Raw genomic sequence first — 18,899 nt, 5'->3', positions numbered from 1 at the left:
ACTGTAAAGCAAATAGAAAACATGTAGTGATAGCTTATAGAAAATTATTGGTTTTATCAACCTTCAGCACCTGTGTGAGATCCATGCACTGTCATGTGCGACTTGAGTGAAACACTGGATGGGCAAAAAAAAACGTTTTGTTTTAGTGCTCAAATTATGTTTTATCCAGCTTTCCAAAGATTTTTTGTGTTTTTCTGTAAATATCCTATACCCTGTGACTGTATAATATCCATCTGTTCTGGCAGCCCTGCAGGACAAAGAAAGAACCCGTGAGTGAAGCATATGCCCGGAACATCACCATATTTCTGTTTGTCGTAGTGACCCTAAATGCCTAAAATCCCCACTGTTAATTGCAGTTTCACTACAGTTGCTGTTTTACTACTGTGGCTTTCCTCAAACTCTGCCCTAGGATAGGGGATACATTATGCCTTTTTAAGTTTTGCAGGAGCCTATAACTCAGTGGACCCCATAGTTGGCACCTTAGTGCACTACAATGCATTATTGTTAACTCATCAGTTGTCATCAGTTGATGAGTGTATGAATAACAGAAACTGAAGACTTCAGTTTCTCTTTAATCATCCCTTCAGTATCTCACTATGGGAAACACCTCAGGTCAACCACAGAATGGCACTAATGGCATTTGTCCAAGAACAAACCAATCACATTTGAATTATAACTCTTGTATATAATTCCCGACAGCTTCCAATTACAACATTCTCACACTTTCCTGTGAAGACTACAATCTTTCCTCCCACTTTATTGTTATAGACAAAGCGTTCAGGATTCTTGTTGCCAGTCGTAGGATTAGTGATTTCCTGCTTTTATTACCAAATTACTGTATTTTGCACAGTTAGTTCATGTTAGCTAGATGACACAAGTCTGCAAAATAATAGGTTATTAACTGAACAGTGCCCCTTTGATTTAAAAAGGAAATATAATGTTTGCAGTGTCTTAAATTCAATTAGACTAAATAATAACAGTTTATTTAGTTGTCTGATTATTTACTTTTTTTTCTTTCTTTTTTTTTCTTTCTTTTTTTTATTTTTTTTTTTCTATTTATTTATTTACTATTTATCACTTTTACTATTTAATTATCATTATCATGATTTTTTATTATTATTATTATCTTTTTTTTTTTTTCCTCCCTTCTTCTCTTTCTTTCCTGTCCTCTTTTTTATTGCCTGTCAGGCCTGGCCAAACAAATAAAATACAAACTTTAACAAGAATAGGCTTTAGTAACCTATAGAGCTTTTTCTTGTGAAAACAAATATGTTTGGTACATCAGTACATTCGGATTACCATTCCGATTGCAAAAATGGCCAGACATGACAGGTTAAAAAAATAAATAAATAAATAAATAAATATTAACAGTTGCTAACTAAATTAATGTGGTCTAATATGCAAACATGTAAAGCTACAAGTGGTTGTCCTTAATATGGGTGTTACCATGGCTGATCCATAGCTGACTTGCTTTTAAACACAGATATACAAACATTTATACAGATGTGCTATTAAATAGTTGTGTAAGTTCATGCTCACTTACTGCTAGTTCCATATTGCAAAAAGCTGCCATACAGCCTTCCTTCATGGAAACAGAAAATGCTGTCCTGTCTTATCTACAAAGGGCCTGTGTGAGTTCAGGATTTCATTGTAGTCAAGCATAAGCGCATCTCATTCTACTTGTGCTCCTGAGCATTAAAACCAAGCTTTCTGTGGATAAGGCTGGACACTCCTGATTTACAGGAAAGATGCCAAGGTATTATGGGAATATAAATTTGCTTTCCTTTCTTTCTGAGTTGTTAATAATTTTATTTTTGCTCAACTCTACCTCTAGGGTCTCTCATGTATAATGAAACTAGAGGGGCTGGGCAGTGTTCCAGTGTTTACTGTGGTCCAGCCTGTGAAATTGTTATAACACCACAACCTTGCCCTTCCACTACTCCTCCTTCTCCAACACCTCCTACTTCTGCTGCCCGTAGTACCTCCACTCCTGCTATTACTACGTCTAAGCCATTTATGGACTGCGAATACCTTGATCCACCAAAAAAGGTAATTTGAATAAACACAACCAAATTCATTCAACTTGGATTACAGATTGAAAATGTTCAACCTCTATGTTTTAGTTAAAATGAACTGAACATGTCTCGACCACTAAACAGTATACAATTTGAATTTTCAAAAATAACAATCAATTTTTCTTTTGCATTTTAAACAATGTATAGATGTATTTTGTGAATTTATGTACTGAATAATATGTAGGTGGCATGTATACACAAATGTCAAAGTTTAGTCATTTAGTTGCTATTTCAACCACAATGGGTGATTCTGAGGAGATATGTATTTTTTTATATTGGCATTTCTCATACTGTCTCAGCTTTTTTGGAATTGGATTTGTATTTGAGTTTCCAAACTTTTCTGAATTTCGTTCACATGAACCATAGGCTATGAATTGACCATATCACAGCTGTGAACTTAACCTCTGCATCCTCCAAATGTTAAGAGAGTTGTTTACAGTCTAGTCAAGTCAAGAGGCTTTTATTGCCATTCCATCTACGTACAAGTACACAGTGGAGTGAAATTACGTTCCTCCAGGAACAACACGGTGCACCAAGGAACAAAAAGTACAAAGTGTGAACGTGCAGACACAGTGTATAAACAAAAAATTAAACTAGAAACAATAAATATGATAAATTAAACAGACATTAGACACAGTAAACAGACAGGACAGTGCAGCACCGACACAGCACTCATTCTGGACATGAGGTAGTGGAAAAGGTGCAGAGATATATAACATGCTGTGATCTGTGAGTCACGCAGTCAGATGACATACATAAACACAGCAGTTACTGAGGTAGAAAAACAGTAAAACAGTGTGTGTGGAGTATGTGTATGAGGGGGGGGGGGGGGGTTGGGGGCTTTAGCTCAGTCTTTGTGAGTTTAAAAACCTGATTACTTGAGGAGCAAAGCTGTTGCAGAGTCTGGCGGTGGTGGCATGGATGCTCTGGTACCTCCTGCCAGATGGCAGCAGTGAAAAAAGTCTGTGTGAGGGATGGATGGGGTCGTCCCCAATGTTAGTGGCTTTCTAGGGTTATAACGCTGACCAGGGGTATACACAAGTGTATCCTAATTGCCCATTTATTTGTGTGTTTGCACAAGGGGCAGATAAATTAACATTTTGCATACTCCATTTAGTCTTTAAAATCTATGGTTATTTAGTACATATTCTTTTGACTCATTAGACACCAACCAGCGACTTCATTAAAACCATCTACTTGTTTCTACACTCATTGTCCATGTTATCTGCTCCACTTACCATGTAAGTGCATTTAGTAGTTCTACAATTACAGGTTGTAGTTCATCTGTTTCTCTGCATACTTTGTTAGCTCCTTTTACCCTGTGGTCAGGACCCCCACAGCTCCGCCACAGAGCAGGTATTATGTGGGTGGTCTCAGCTTTGCAATGACATTGACGTGGTGGAGGTGTGTTAGTGTGTGTTGCACTTGTACAAGTGGATCAGACACAGCAGTGCTGCTGGAGTTTTTAAACACCTCAGTGCCAACAGCATCCTGTGGGCAGCATCCTAAGACCACTGATGAAAGACTAGAGGATGCTAGTACAGAAACTGCAGCAAAAGATGAGCTACTGTCTCTGACTTTAGATCTACAAGGTGAAATAAGGTCAGTTGTGTCTAATAGAGCAGACAGTAGGTGTTCATTTGCATGGAAGTTCTATCTTATTAGATAACCTGCCACTCCCACTGGTGCAAAGAGACAGTAGTTTGTCAGTTACTATGACCTCTTTTAGTAAATCTGCCTCCAAAAATATATAACTATGATGCTGATGTACTGTATCTTTAGGTTAAAGCAATGCTTTGAAGGCACAGATAAGGAACATGATTTATTTTAATTTCAAATAGTATGCTATTCAAAAACTGCTTGCGTGTTTGCTTGCTTTCTTCTTTGTGTTCCTCATAATGACAGAATGGAGAAACCTGGACTGAGGACTGTTTTGTGAAAACATGCGTGAATGGTTCAGGCATCATCACACCTGTGTGCAAGGATTTACATCCTCCTAAACCAGTGTGTGACAATCCAAACACTCAACCAGAAAGAATTAAAGATGGGTGCTGCTTACATTATAAATGTCCATGTAAGTTTATTCTGACTTCATCCTTTATCTAAAACACTGAACATTAAGCAAATATTGTAAGTTTATAGTGCCTGAAATCACAAAAACAAAGTAAGGCAAAACGATTGTCTTATTGCGTGGTATTTTTCTTCTTTTTTCCAAAAGGTACATGCAAAGGCTGGGGAGATGCACATTATGTGACTTTTGATGGACAGTATTATGCTTTCCAAGGAAACTGCACATATGTGTTGGTCCAGGAAATCATCAAAAAGTACAACTTCAGTGTCCACATCAAGAACTGTAATGTTGATCAAGGTTTGGCTTGTCCTGAGAGTTTGACCATATACTATAAATCATATGAAATCAACTTGATACAGACAAGAAACCCAACTGTGAACACAGTAAGTGTTTAAAAGTAAAATTGATAATTATTGACAACTAGCAACCATAACTTTCAACAGTTGTACAGATGTTAACTCATATTTTTCATTGAACCATAAAAAAGTTTACTTTTTCAAAAAATATTGCAGTGTTGGCAGAAGATGAAAACAAGAGTAGTCATGTTTTTGCTGCAAGAAGTGTTCTTTGTCGAAACGTGCTCTTTGTTACACTGGAAGAAAGGGGCAAAAAGAAGTGCTAAACCCACACCCCAACATATAAAAAACAGTCAACATATGCACAACTTAAACTGATAGACAATAATTAATAAACACAGTAAGTCTGTTTGTTGGAGGGTGTGTGCTACCATGAGCCATGTGTGTGGCCACTAGCCTAGCCACACCTTCAGAATCTCTAAGTGCTAGTGCCAGCCAGTAGCGGGACACTATATAGCACCCCTTTTAATAGTCAGTTGGTCCCCAGTAACCTACCAGCTTGGGGATTACTGTGTCAGTAAAATATCTTCTAGACAGGACGCTGTATATAAGCTCCAAGTGGGCAACATAATAAAAGTTCCAATAGAGTTTGTAATTCGCTTCCGAGTTGCTTTGACATTGGTTATCCAAATGTCCTCTGGTTGGCAGCAACTACAACCGGACAGAAAACAGGTGGAAACATGTCATATGGTTTCTCATGTTTATCGATTCCAAAATATTCATAGAAACCAAAGTGGTTCCATATGCTAATGCAGGGGTTGGCAACATATGGCTGTTTCACTGCCCTTGTGTCCACAGCAGAAATAAAAAAAATAAAAAAAACTCCTTTGCAGTAAAATAAAGCTCTGCTGATCGTTCTAACAATGTTTTAACAATAAATGTTCTTAAATGATGCTCATTCACCCCCCATAACCCTTATGATTGCAGGTCACATAGCATCGCACATAGCATCAACAGTCTTGTCTACTTATGAAACAATTTAGACAAACCTAGTTATGAAAAGGCAAAGAGAAAGATTTAAGATGAGCATTTGTAGACAAATGGGCTTATTTGAATTTATAAGCACTGCAGTTGATTTCCTGGTACATTAAATCTCCATCGAGAAACTGTCAAACACTGAAAAGCTGAAGTCAGCTTCTCTTTTGAATTGTCCCGTTCCACCTTAAATATAGCCGCATTTACATTCTGGTGCCTCAGGCAGAATTTAAGGTGGAATGGGAAAATTCGAACAAATTCAAAGCTGGCAATAAGAAGCGACTTCAGCTTCTACAGCAGCTGAATGTTGAGAGTTTCCTGCCGGAGGCTTAAAGCAGAGCAAAGTTAATCTGCATTTTTGTTTATACTTTTTAGCCTATACTTTGACATTAACACATATTGCACATTAAATGTTGTGGCTCTCAAGGTGGTTTGAGTTTTGTTGAAAGGACACATGGCTCTTCTTAACATTTGGGTTGTGACTTAACCTGGCATTTAATGCAGAGGGTGCCTGGAGGGATTTCTCACTCATCCATTTTTGTTTTTGTTATGTGCCGCTACAGTGTGTCCGTACGCTGCCAAGTTTTGCCTTTTGCATTCCGTCAGCATTAGAATTGTCCACGTCCACATTGTGGTGCATTTAAAAATCACCCCCCCCACCCCTAGTCGCAGTAGAGATGTCTGGGAGCTCGTAGTGCTGAGAGTACTTAATTTGTGAACGCATAATCTTTTATTAAACTTTTTACTGTCCCTGTCAAATAAGCACAACTTCAAAGTCAAATGTTCAACTCTATAGAGCTCTTCTACTGCGTCTGGATCTTCACTAGGAATCATAGCCATAACAAGTGCAATAGCCAAAAAATTGGGCAGACTGGATTATCATGAGGCATATCCTTATTATTCAAACATGCGCTCAAAACCAATAGATGGGGATTGCAATAGATGGAGTAATAGATGGAGATTATAGATAGTAAGAACCTTTTTGTATTTTGTTTATACAATATTGAAGAGATTGTATTATAAATCATGCAAATCTAAAACTCTTTTATTTTTACCAGGTATTGGTCAATAATAAAGAGAAGAACACAGCTTTCTCTAATGACGATTTTACCATCACCAGTACTGGGATTAAGATGATTGTGACTATTCCTGCTATCAATGCTGAGATTAACTTCGCAGGCAGGAACTTTTTAGTGACCCTACCATCTTCTTTATTCCAAAACAACACTGAGGGACAGTGTGGTAAGTGCAACTACAGGTCCACAACAGGTGCATATAGGTGACAGATTAAAGGAAATAACAACACAAAGTGTCTTAGTAGGGTACTGGGCCACCCTGAGCCAGAAGAAGAGCTCCAGTGCTCTTTGGAATAGATTGTACAAGTCCCCGGAACTGTACTGGAGGAATGGAACACCATCCATCCATTCATCATCTTCCGCTTCTCCGGGGTTCGGGTCGCGGGGGCAGCATCCTGAGCAATGAGGCCCAGACCTCCCTTTCCCCAGCCACTTCCACTAGCTCCCTGGGAGGGATTCCGAGGCGATCTCAGGCCAGCTGGGCGATATAGTCACGCCAGCGTGTCCTGGGTCTTCCCCGGGGTCTCCTCCCTGGTGGGCCAAGGGAGGCGTCCAGGAGGCATCCTAACAAGATGCCCGAACCACCTCAACTGGCTCCTCTCGACATGGAGAAGCAGCGGCTCTACTTTGAGTCCCTCCCGGATGACCGAACTTCTCACCCTATCTCTAAGGAGGAGTCCAGCCACCCTGCGGAGGAAATTCATTTGGGCCGCTTGTATTCGCGATCTCGTTCTTTCGGTCATTACCCAAAGCTCATGACCATAGGTGAGGGTGGGAACGTAGATCGACCAGTAAATCGAGAGCCTTGCCTTATGGCTCAGCTCTTTCTTTACCACAACAGACCGGTAAAAAGCCCGCATCACTGCTGACCCAGCACCAATCCGCCTGTCAATCTCCCGCTCCCTTGTACCATCACTCGTGAACAAGACCCCGAGATACTTGAACTCCTCCACTTGAGGCAAGAGCTCATCCCCGACCCAGAGAGGGCTCTCCACCCTTTCCCGTGTGAGAACACCATCATTCCAAATCAGTTCCCTCAGTTAAGGTTTAAGTGATGGTAGTAGAAAACACATATCTGTCCAAGATCTCGTATCCAGTTGGGCTGCAATCTGATAACTGCAAAGACCTAATGGTTACCCTCATTTTCATATTCATACAACCATTAATTGACCCCTCTTGCCCTGTGGATGTTGGGGGTGGTGCTATCAGGATAGAAATGTTTCATCAGAAAATAAAGTTTATCAATTATAATAACTTTGTATTGATTTACAGTTACTTTCCCTCTGAGGGGACAGGTTCACCCAAAACATTCCAGCAAAATGCCCCCACAGCATAACAGAGCCACTAGTCTTTCTCACTGTAGGGATAAAACCCTTTTTACTGATGTGTTTCCCACAGATTTGAATGCAGATGTCTCTCACTGTTCTTGTTAAAACACTAGCTAGTTGAGGAAGCTCATGCTGTTTGTGCCCCAAAAATGAACCAACTTTCAAAGGCACTTTTCCTCTTGCCATCTTGTTCCAAAATCAAGGACCACTGGTCCTGCTCAGCATTTATATACACCGCTCAAAAAAATAAAGGAACACTCAAATAACACATCCTGGATGGATGGATGGATGGATCTGAATGAATGAAATATTCTCATGGAATACTTTGTTCTGTACAAAGTTGAATGTGCTGACAACAAAATCACAATGGAAATCAAATTTATTAACCAATGGAGGCCTGGATTTGGAGTCACACACAAAATTAAAGTGGAAAAACACACTACAGGTGTTTACTACTACATCCTTAAAACAAGTCAAAATGAGGCTCAGTATTGTGTGTGGCCTCCACGTGCCTGTATGACCTCCCTACAATGCCTGGGCATGCTCCTGATGAGGTGGCGGATGGTCTTCTGAGGCATCTCCTCCCACACCTGGATTAAAGCATCCGCCAACTCCTGGACAGTCTGTGGTGCAACGTGGCATTGGTGGATGGAGTGAGACATGATGTCCCAGATGAGCTCAATCGGATTCAGGTCTGGGGAACGGGTGGGCCAGTCCATAGCTTCAATGCCTTCATCTTGCAGGAACTGTTGACACACTCCAGCCACATGAGGTCTAGCATTGTCCTGCATTAGGAGGAACCCAGGGCCAACTGCACCAGCATATGGTCTCACAAGGGGTCTGAGGATCTCATCTCGGTACCTAATGGCAGTCAGGCTACCTCTGGCTAGCACATGGAGGGCTGTGCAGCCCTCCAAAGAAATGCCACCCCACTCCATTACTGACCCACTGCCAAACCGGTCATGCTGAAGCATGTTGCAAGCAGCAGATCGCTCTCCATGGCGTCTCCAGACTCTGTCACGTCTGTCACGTGCTCAGTGTAAACCTGCTTTCATCTGTGAAGAGCACAGGGCGCCAGTGGCGAATTTGCCAATCCTGGTGTTCTCTGGCAAATGCCAAGCGTCCTGCATGGTGTTGGGCTGTGAGCACAATCCCCATCTGTGGACGTCAGGCCCTCATACCATCCCCATGGAGTTGGTTTCCATTTTGTGCAGACACATGCACTTTGTGGCCTGCTGGAGGTCATTTTGCAGGGCTCTGGCAGTGCTCCTCCTGTTCCTCCTTGCACAAAGGAGGAGGTAACGGTCCTGCTGCTGGGTTGTTGCCCTCTTACGGCCTCCTCCATGTCTCCTGGTGTACTGGCCTGTCTCCTGGTAGTGCCTCCAGCCTCTGGACACTACGCTGACAGACACAGCAAACCTTCTTGCTACAGCTCGCATTGATGTGCCATCCTGGATGAGCTGCACTACCTGAGCCACTTGTGTGTGTTGTAGAATCCGTCTCATGCTACCACGAGTGTGAAAGCACCACCAACATTCAAAAGTGACCAAAACATCAGCCAGAAAGCAGAAAGGTACTGAGAAGTGGTCTGTGGTCCCCACCTGCAGAACCACTCCTTTATTGAGTGTGTCTTGCTAATTGCCAATAACTTCCACCTGTTGTCTGTTCCATTTGCACAACAGCAGTGAAATTGATTGTCAATCAGTGTTGCTTCCTAAGTGGACAGTTTGATTTCACAGAAGTTTGATTTACTTGGAGTTATATTGTGTTGTTTAAATGTTCCCTTTGTTTTTTTGAGCAGTGTATATGACACAGATCAAAGTAGGGTGTGAATTAATTGTATCATGCAGTGCACTTTTCTTTAAAGTAGAGTATGTCAGGTTTTCCTCTAAATTATCATGTGTCTGTATGTCGCACAATTATGGTAAACATTTACTGGATTAGGTGATATAATGGTATTTTGTTTTTTAAATCTATTTATATTGTAAAACTGTTGTACTTTTGGCATGCTATTTTAAACTTAATTTTATACTTTACATCTATATCATTGCTGCTGGTCCAAAACATAGTAACATCACAGGAGAAAGGAAAAAGCTTCTTATTAACTGTAATGTGAATATGATAAGATTGTGTTCCAGTTTTGGACTGTTTCTATTGGTCCATACAATAGAAGATAAAGTAGACACTGAAAAGGGCATCTGAAATTTTCACTACCTCATAAAAATATAAACATTGACACAAATGGAGATACATAGTTGTGTTCTAACATTAACAATATGCAAATATGTCAAAAGCTAAATGTGCCATTTTTCTTTTGAACTGATAAGTTTTAAATGAATTGTCTTGGAAGGTGTTTGTGACAACAACAAGAAAAATGACTGCAGACTACCTAATGGACAAATTGGGTCATGTGAGACAATGGCTGGTGCTTGGAAAGTAAACGACACACGCTGCCCTTTTATACCTCCCACCGTATCCCCAACCTCACCCCCAACCCCAACAGCAGCTACCAAAACTACAACCCCAACCACAAATGCACCATGTGACCCAGACATCTGCAAAGTCATCCTCAGCCAGTAAGACAGATGTACTAATGAAGAAATATGGTTATGAAATTCAGAGTGATTGTGGAAGGCCTAGATAGATTCATACTGTCACTAGTTAATACTAAGATTACAATATGTTAAGTGAACACGGTTCTTAATCTATGTTTGGATAAACGGCATTTGCTGTACTCCTGTACCAAATTCTATGTTCTTTTATAGGGTGTTTAAAGAGTGCCGCAAATTATCTCCCCATGAGCTTTTCTATGAGGCTTGTAAATATGATGTCTGCCGCATGGGGAACTCCTCTGGCTGCTACAGTCTGGAGGCATATGCCAGCGCATGTGCTGATGCGTCTGTATGTGTGGACTGGAGGAATTCAACCAATGGACTTTGTGGTAAGGAGCACGGAACGAAATTGCCATTAAAAGCAGGATTGGAAAATGTAGATGATCATTTTTATTAACTTTCATTTCTTTTTATAGAATACAAGTGTCCCAGCCATAAAGTCTACCAGGCATGTGGTTCCAAGGTGGAAAAAACCTGCAATTCAGGGTAATGGAACTATTACAGTAGTGTTTAACTGATTATTGTATTATTTTACTCTGTCATTCTTTGAATGTTATCTGTTAATAGTAAGTGCCCAATATTTTTTTCACTATCAATCCAGGTACAACGACAAGTTTGTAAATTGTGCGTCTCAGGTGTGTCAAGGCCTCGAGGAAGGATGCGTCTGTCCTAAAGGCACCACTCAGTTGAACAGTGTTACAGACATTTGTACGCCTTTCTGTGGTAAGTTAACACTGTGACTCATAATTGATCCATAATATAACGGATGTAGCTCTATAAACTGTAATATAAAGGCAGATTATACTAATTTGTGTTTCTAGACTGATTTCTGAACAAGAAGCTCTCAGGCTTGGCTTTTTTAAACTTCTCCAGTAAAGCAATCTATAAATGTATCTATACATGTATTTCTTCTGTCTTAGGTTGTGAAGATTCTGATGGGCTGGCTAGAAAGGTGAGTTCTTTTGTGAAGCTGGGTCCTTCTACTGAAATGTCAACTTTTTTTATCTATACATAGGAGTCACTGGTGTTACTGATCGTCATTGGTTTTACATATAAGAAAGGTACCATTACCACCAGAGACATTTCTAATGAAAAATGTATTTACAAAATGGCTGCTATATAACATCAAATCACATATTGTCAATCAAGAAATGTCCACTAAAATATGTTAATAAGTTAATCCATTTGTATTCAATTTTTCAATCCAACTTTTTCACAATTATCCAATAATAATGTAAGTCATACCAGTGACTTCAACTGAAAGCTTCACATGAAATCATGAGCAAAATAACTGAAAAGACACAGTAGACTTATCATGTGATTTTCTTCATAGATCCTCAGAGTATAGGTAAAAGGAAGTCAAGTGATTTCATCAGTGTGATTTTTATTTCAAAATAAGAGGTATTTCGTTACGCAGTAACAGCAGTGACATGACACCTGGGGACAACAACTTTCATTTTATATGTTATAATAAAGATTTATATTATATATTTATTACTGTAACCCTAACATGTTTTTCAAGTGTGATATATCTGTAAAGGCCAGGGACACAAAAATGGACATTTCCATAGAATGACTAAGCTCTGACCTGTTGTAAAAATGTAATCAATCAAAGGACGACAGCTTGGAAGACAGAAAATATGTTATTAATACAGCCTAGAAATGAATGCATGAGCACGCAGATTCCAAAAATTACAAAACACTTATATGGCTTTTTATAGTCTAGCAGAGCTTCACTACCTTGGTAGAGGAGAAAGGTGTTCTCCATAGCAAAGACAGCTTCAGCAACATAATGTCAACCTGAGGTCGTCACTTCTCTCTAACAGTTCAGCAAGAAAAGTAATTACATAAAAGAGGAACTTAATGAAGACATGAACTTTATCAAATCTCAGACAGTAGGCAGTAACAGAGGTACACAATATAGTTTCTTCTATTATCAACTGTATTAACTGAATCAATGATATTATTGATCCTCTACATTGATTGTAGTGTATTAAAAGAATATTGAGTACATTGATTCCAGCATATTAAATTCCCACAGAACCCATTCCCATCTGAAACTATTGACCAAATATCTTCCTAGTTAGCACCGCAGTTTATCTCCCTGGCATATTGGTGGAATGTTTTGTGATATGCCAAAAAAAAGTTTGTAGTGCATGAGCACCTAGTGTAGTGTTTTGGAAATGCCAATAGATTATTTTATTTCTTTTAGAACATTTCTACCTGTCCTGAATATTCAAATAGCACTCAAGAAGATAAAAGACTTTTAAATCATCATAAAATAATAACATTATTTTTAAATCCAGCACATAAACTACATGAAATACATGAAATACTTTAGATACACAGAATGGTGTTAGGGAGCATTAGGAAGCAATCCTACTGTTTTGTGTGCTCTCATCGTGTGTTTCTCCCACAGCCAGGGGACAAATGGAAAATGAACTGTAAAGATTGTGAATGCCGTGCTGAGAACATGGGTCCAGTATGTAAACCTGTCCAGTGTCCAGTCTTAGAACCCTGTAACAAAGCAGGCTATGAGATCAAAAGAGATGGTTGCTGTCCCGAGTGTGGTGAGTGATCAGTACATTGTTTTAAGATTTCTTCCATTTAAAGGACTAGTTTTAAGACTAAAAACCAAAAATTTATACCAAAGGTACATACATAGTATATGCTAATTATGATAATGCACCAAGTGTTTGCCCTGAATTTTAAGTTTAGATATTTATGTTAAGCCTAAGCATGTGTTTAGCTTTAAACTGCACAATTTAACCAGAAGTGGTGAGACATGGCCTCCAAAGCAGAACGTTTCTGTGATGCTGTGTTTTGTGACAGAAAAAAGCTGCCAGAGTATTTTATACATGCTTGAAACAAAATAGGTCTCTTTATCAGGGAGTCTGACCTCCACAATTTCGGTCATTAAATTCAAATGTAATTTTGTTGTTTAAGTCTGTAAATATCACATATAAGCAGTACTGACATCAGGACTGCTCTTTTGGTATCATTTAATCACTGCAGTAGAAATGAAAAATAACATTAGGGCAACTTTGGAGAGCACCCCGGGGGGTCTTGGAGGCCAAAGGGCATATTTAAGAAAAGTTTACATTATTAGGAAAAGTTATGTGTTTTGCTGACAAGCAGTCACAGCACTTTGCAAGGCAGAGTATATGTACATATACCCAGACATGTAGCCACAGGTAGGAACTGATTAATTATGGGCATACCCAGTCAAAAAAAACTATATTTAAGATTCATTTCATTCTCTTAAAAATGTATGTTTTTTTTCTGCTGTCATTGTATTTTGCCATCATTCTAGAATGTGCAAGGTAGACTCAAAGCATCAGTTCCCCCAAAGCATGTCACCATGTATGAACTGAGGACCATTTGAGAAGAGCTCTCCATTCTCTTCCATTCCTTCAGTCTGTTTTTGGTCAAAAAATAAACAATAAAATAAAAATATTCCTATTTAGAGCTGTTGCAGACTCCTAGAATATCTGCCGTTTGGTCCACAGGTTAGACGACTGCTTTATAGTTTCAAAATGAACATTTTTCTCCGTCAATACAGAAAATGATGTGATGCTGTGACTTAAAAGACTATGCTGTAATGTTTGGTGTAAAGGCTCAATAATATAAGGCATGGAGAAGGTTTGCTGAATAATAATAATAATAATAATAATAATGGTGAACAGTAATTCATAACAAATAAAATTTCTTCAGTATTCAATTTGATGTTGTTTAATGCTCCAAAAATATTTTACAACCAGTACTTACTATCAGTACGTTCTACAATTTTGCTTAGTTTGTAATGATCAGTATTATAAAACGTGTAGTTGAGGCTAGTTGAGTTCCTACATACTGTATGGTTAATTGTACCTTATGCTGGAGATTTGCGTCATTAAGGCGCCTGTGCAGTCTAACATATTCCTGCTATCCACCAACACAATTGACCTCAGCTGATCCCAATTCAAAACAGCTGGAAGGAAGCGTCTAATTCATATACCCTGCCAATGGCTAGACCAAAGACCTCTTCTTTAGAGGCTTTAAAACTTACAGAGACTTTACAGCTATCGCATAGACCATCCACATGTTGACCAAGCAAGTGGAGTTTTGTTATTGTGGCCAGATCTATTCAAATCAAGTAAACTATTTTAATGGGAACACCCCCAACCTGCATTGAATACATTTTATTTTGCGAATGATCAGGCCAAATAATTCATTCATAAACGAATGGAGAGATGTCTACAGGATACATTTAGGCTTACCTGTTGTTTCCAAGGAACTTTGAACATACATTTAAAAACATACATACTAACACTGATTATGCAGCCCCCCCCCCCCCTTGAGCAATAAGTCTCAGTCTCACAAGCTTTACTTCATATGGAACACACAAAGTATTTTTGTAATTGTTCTAAACCTGCCTTTTTGTTTCATCAGTACGCAAGCCAGTCTGTGTATTCAACAACACAGAATACTTGGTAAGATTTACGTTTCATCTCATGATTTCACATGATTGCCCACCAACCTGGTATCATTTATGCATATTTTAAGCTTGATGTGAGTTCCTTGGCATAGTTCATATGGAACAGACTATAAAGTAAGGATCAGTTTTGCGAATTCAGTAACACTTTTACATGTAACATTTCACTTATGATGAGCAGTTCAGCAAAATGGTGTGGGTGGTGGTTTGTAAAGATGTGATATAGCATGCTGAACAGTTTGCATTTGGAGACAAAAATACATTGTTGTGTTGACAGTTGACTGTGTCGTGTCCTTTTATAGCCTGGAGCTAAAGTTCCAGTAGACATCTGCAAGGACTGCATCTGTGGTTCCAGCCTGGACCCCAAGACTGGACTAAAAGCTATAGAATGCTCTACAGTGACCTGCAACACTACCTGCTCTCAGGTATTGGCCTTAATCTGAAATCTAAATCATGAACTAAATAGTCACACATAGCTTTTCATCTATTCCCAGCGTCGCTAGAACACATGGTCTTCCTTCCATATGGTCTAACTTAAATGTAACCAAGGCAATAAAATTAATTTTCTTCAAAACTCACTGCATAACTTACTCCTGGTTGCTTCTCAATTATTTTGTTTTAGAAGCAGCTTGTGTGCAAAATAAACTTTATGTATTGTGCCCTAGGAGTCTTCTAGTATGCAAGAAATAAAGGAATAATTGGACTAAATAACACTGTTGTTTTATGAAGGGCTTCAGCTATGTAAGCCACCCTGGGCAATGCTGTGGAACATGTGTACAACAACACTGCATTTATACAGGACCAAACAAAACAGTATACACTATTGAGGTATGGGCAACAGAGTGTGATTTGAAATTAGATTAAAAAAATTATCTATGACCCCCTCTTTACTGCATGTTGGTCATTCCTGTCTTTTGGTCTCTCGTACTGTTCCAGGTTGGGAAGAGCTTTAACCCTCCAAATGAAAAGTGTGCAATAAGCTATAATTGCACTAAAGTCAACGATGCATTTACATTGGTGGCAAACAAATCTACATGCCCAGCATTTAACCCAGAATACTGCATAAATGTAAGTTTATCAATCTAATTTGCTATGCAAAACTGTTTACTCATGACTAACCTGCAATCGATTTGTCAGAATGGTAAGGAATGTAATAATAATGCATAGTAATCAATAATACAAGTCTTCCATGTCTTTCTCAAGGGCACTGTGACAACCACTCCCGATGGATGTTGCAAAACCTGTAAGATGATACATTTTCTTTGTCTATAATTCTGATCCTACAGTGTGATTGGCTGAATTCTGAAGCCATTGTACAATACTCAGTGTACACACATCAATTGAGTTATGTGATTTTTTTTTCTTCCACCTTAAATTTGATTATAATACACCTGCATTTCTTTTCTCAGGCAAGATTCAGAACTGCCGTGTTCAGAGGAACAACACTTACCTGGTGGTCAATAACTGTACATCTGCACAGTCTGTGGAGATAACCTCCTGCTACGGCTCCTGTGACACCAGCTCAATGTGAGTGTGTTCACTCACAAACACACACACACACACACACACACACACACACATTTGAATTAGAGGTATAGAAATGGGTAGAAATTGTAAAGCAGGAAAAGGATTTACTTAAAGTAATTGTTCTAAAAAAAATTTTAAAATAAAAACTTACACAAAGTAGGGCTAACATTGATAACTCAGTAGTCACCCAATAACCCAAATTATTTCTGGACAAAATACTTCCAAAACTTTCTACAGCTCCTTCAAACTGCATCTTGGTCTTCATTAAGGACATGCAGATGAGTGAGGTGGTTTAGGGTACAGTATGAATTATTGTGAAGCAAAAAATAAACAAAAAAAGGAATGCTGATCTACAATCAGTTTTTGTGACAATGGTCATTATAAATTCAGAGGAATCTGATCCAAGATCAGTCCCGCATTGTGCATACCAGCCCTGGTGTTGCCTGAAGTGGCTGACCATAGGGGTGACGTTTTCTTTATTTTTATAGTGCAGAGAAGTTTTGGGGATGTACTTACAGAAAAAAGTAACTATTTGGGTGATAATTGAGTACTACTGTTTGTTAGCCTTGCAACTTCAGTTCAAAATTTGGACACAATACTCACCTTGGCTGATTGAGTTTGTGAATAAAAATTGTGCAAAAAACAGTGGAAAATTAGGTAAATTACATTTTTTTGCCAAACTATTATTTTAAAGGGCCTGTATTATTTATTCTTGTATAATTTTATTGAATTTTCTTGAAATTTAGTTTTTCCACCTATAATATTTGTGTAGGTTTATGTACCTTAAACAGTCATAGTTCATTTTTACATGACTATTTCCAACTTCACTTCCCTTTTTATTACCTCAGATATGATTAGCTGTCCTGTATTGTGTAACACTCTTTATAACAGTTTTTTTATCAATGTTGACATACTACATCCTTTAATGCCTGCTAGGAAGTTCAAGATTTCAGCACTTCTGTTCCTCTCTCCATTCTTCTGGTAACCATGTCTCTTGTGTCTGTGCAGATACTCGATGGCAGCTAACAGCATGATGCACCAGTGCTCCTGCTGTCAGGAGCTGCGTATCAGGAGCAAGCAGGTGGAGATGAACTGTCCTGACCAGCGCCAGATCACTTACACATACACTTATGTTGAAGAGTGTGGCTGCCAAGTGACAGAGTGCAAAGACAAAAAGCGGTGAATAAAGGAAGCGTTCCCAATTCTCACCAACTATTGTCTATAGTCTTTACAACTGATAATGAAACACTGTTGATTTGAGTCCAAGTAATCAAATGGTGAGATAAATGTCTTTCTCTCTGTGCTCATTCCAGAAGTTCTTTTATTAATGATTAGTATTTTATATGATGGGTACATAATTTCTTAGATTTTTGGGCTACAGAGTTCAATGTTTTGCTATCTAAAAAAGGGCACAAAACAGATGAGCACTGTAATCTCCTGCATGCTGTGTCTTAACTTACTCTACTGATCATGATGGCCTAATGTTTCTTTAAATATGATCTTCTTTCTTATGATTGTCATTTCTTTTAGAATCAATGCTAAAAATAAAATAATACAGCATCAGTCATGATGTGTCCTCTTCAGTGTTTCTACACATCTGCAGAATTGTTTAAATCAAATTCCATCATACAGCAATTAAACTAGTAATAGATGTCTGTATAGAGGCTTTCTCAGTTTACTTATCAATATGATTTCCTCAATGGGCAGATAATGCAAAGGTGGTTAATGCATTAAGAAATCTATCTCTGAATCTGAGGAGAGGATTGTGCTCTTATGTGTTGGCAGCATTCACTGTTATGCATAATCTCCATTTATTTGAAAAAAAAAATCTGAAAAATATGCAGGAAGAACACTTTACTACAGCTAGCCCAGAGCACAAAGCATGATGATGCAAAGTCTTTCAGTAGAGTAAAGAACCAAGTGAAGCCATGTCTAACTAGTCCATTTACTGTCACAACTGCAACAGTTTCTCTTGCAATATAATAATAATAATAATAATAATAAGTTGAACTTATATAGCGCCTTTACACAAAACCCAAGGTCGCTTTACAAAATGCATATCACCTTACACAAGGCCCGAGGAAGATGCAGGAGAAAAATGAAGGAGGTAACAAATGAAGGAAGTAACAAAAGCATGGACCAGAGACTCAGCTGCAGCCGGGGACAGTAAAGGACGGATACGTGAAATATTGCGAAGGTGGAAAAATGCCGACCTAGACAGAGACTTGATGTGCGGTTCAAAAGACAAAGAAGGGTCAAAAAGAACACCTAGGTTTCGGACAGTGACAGATGGAGTGATTGTAATATAATTTACAGTGAGAGCAAGATTTTTGAGAGCGTTAACAGTTGACTTGGAGCCAGTAACTATAAACTCGGTTTTGTGTGCATTTAAAGAAAGAAAATTT

At 38.8% G+C, this 18,899-nt stretch overlaps 1 protein-coding gene across 1 annotated transcript in view; it reads left to right on the top strand.

The window, feature by feature from the left end:
• Positions 1-18,059, top strand: part of LOC108429398 (mucin-5AC-like) — a 29,233-nt gene extending 11,174 nt beyond the window's left edge. Inside the window, exons 2-18 of the mRNA XM_017701103.2 lie at positions 1,835-2,049; positions 3,981-4,149; positions 4,294-4,529; positions 6,536-6,719; positions 10,232-10,457; positions 10,647-10,822; positions 10,910-10,979; positions 11,095-11,216; positions 11,414-11,445; positions 12,913-13,063; positions 14,925-14,965; positions 15,270-15,392; positions 15,697-15,795; positions 15,904-16,035; positions 16,171-16,210; positions 16,377-16,494; positions 17,503-18,059. Of these exons, the coding sequence (XP_017556592.2) occupies positions 1,835-2,049; positions 3,981-4,149; positions 4,294-4,529; positions 6,536-6,719; positions 10,232-10,457; positions 10,647-10,822; positions 10,910-10,979; positions 11,095-11,216; positions 11,414-11,445; positions 12,913-13,063; positions 14,925-14,965; positions 15,270-15,392; positions 15,697-15,795; positions 15,904-16,035; positions 16,171-16,210; positions 16,377-16,494; positions 17,503-17,677 (2,309 nt within the window). The 3' untranslated portion in view covers positions 17,678-18,059. The remainder of the gene's footprint in view (positions 1-1,834; positions 2,050-3,980; positions 4,150-4,293; positions 4,530-6,535; positions 6,720-10,231; positions 10,458-10,646; positions 10,823-10,909; positions 10,980-11,094; positions 11,217-11,413; positions 11,446-12,912; positions 13,064-14,924; positions 14,966-15,269; positions 15,393-15,696; positions 15,796-15,903; positions 16,036-16,170; positions 16,211-16,376; positions 16,495-17,502) is intronic.
• Positions 18,060-18,899: the final 840 nt, after the last annotated feature.

This window comes from Pygocentrus nattereri, chromosome 11 (assembly GCF_015220715.1).
Source record: "Pygocentrus nattereri isolate fPygNat1 chromosome 11, fPygNat1.pri, whole genome shotgun sequence".
Lineage (NCBI taxonomy): Eukaryota > Metazoa > Chordata > Actinopteri > Characiformes > Serrasalmidae > Pygocentrus > Pygocentrus nattereri.
The sequence above is the reverse complement of the archived record's forward strand: the minus strand, read 5'-3'. Positions and strand labels throughout refer to the sequence as shown.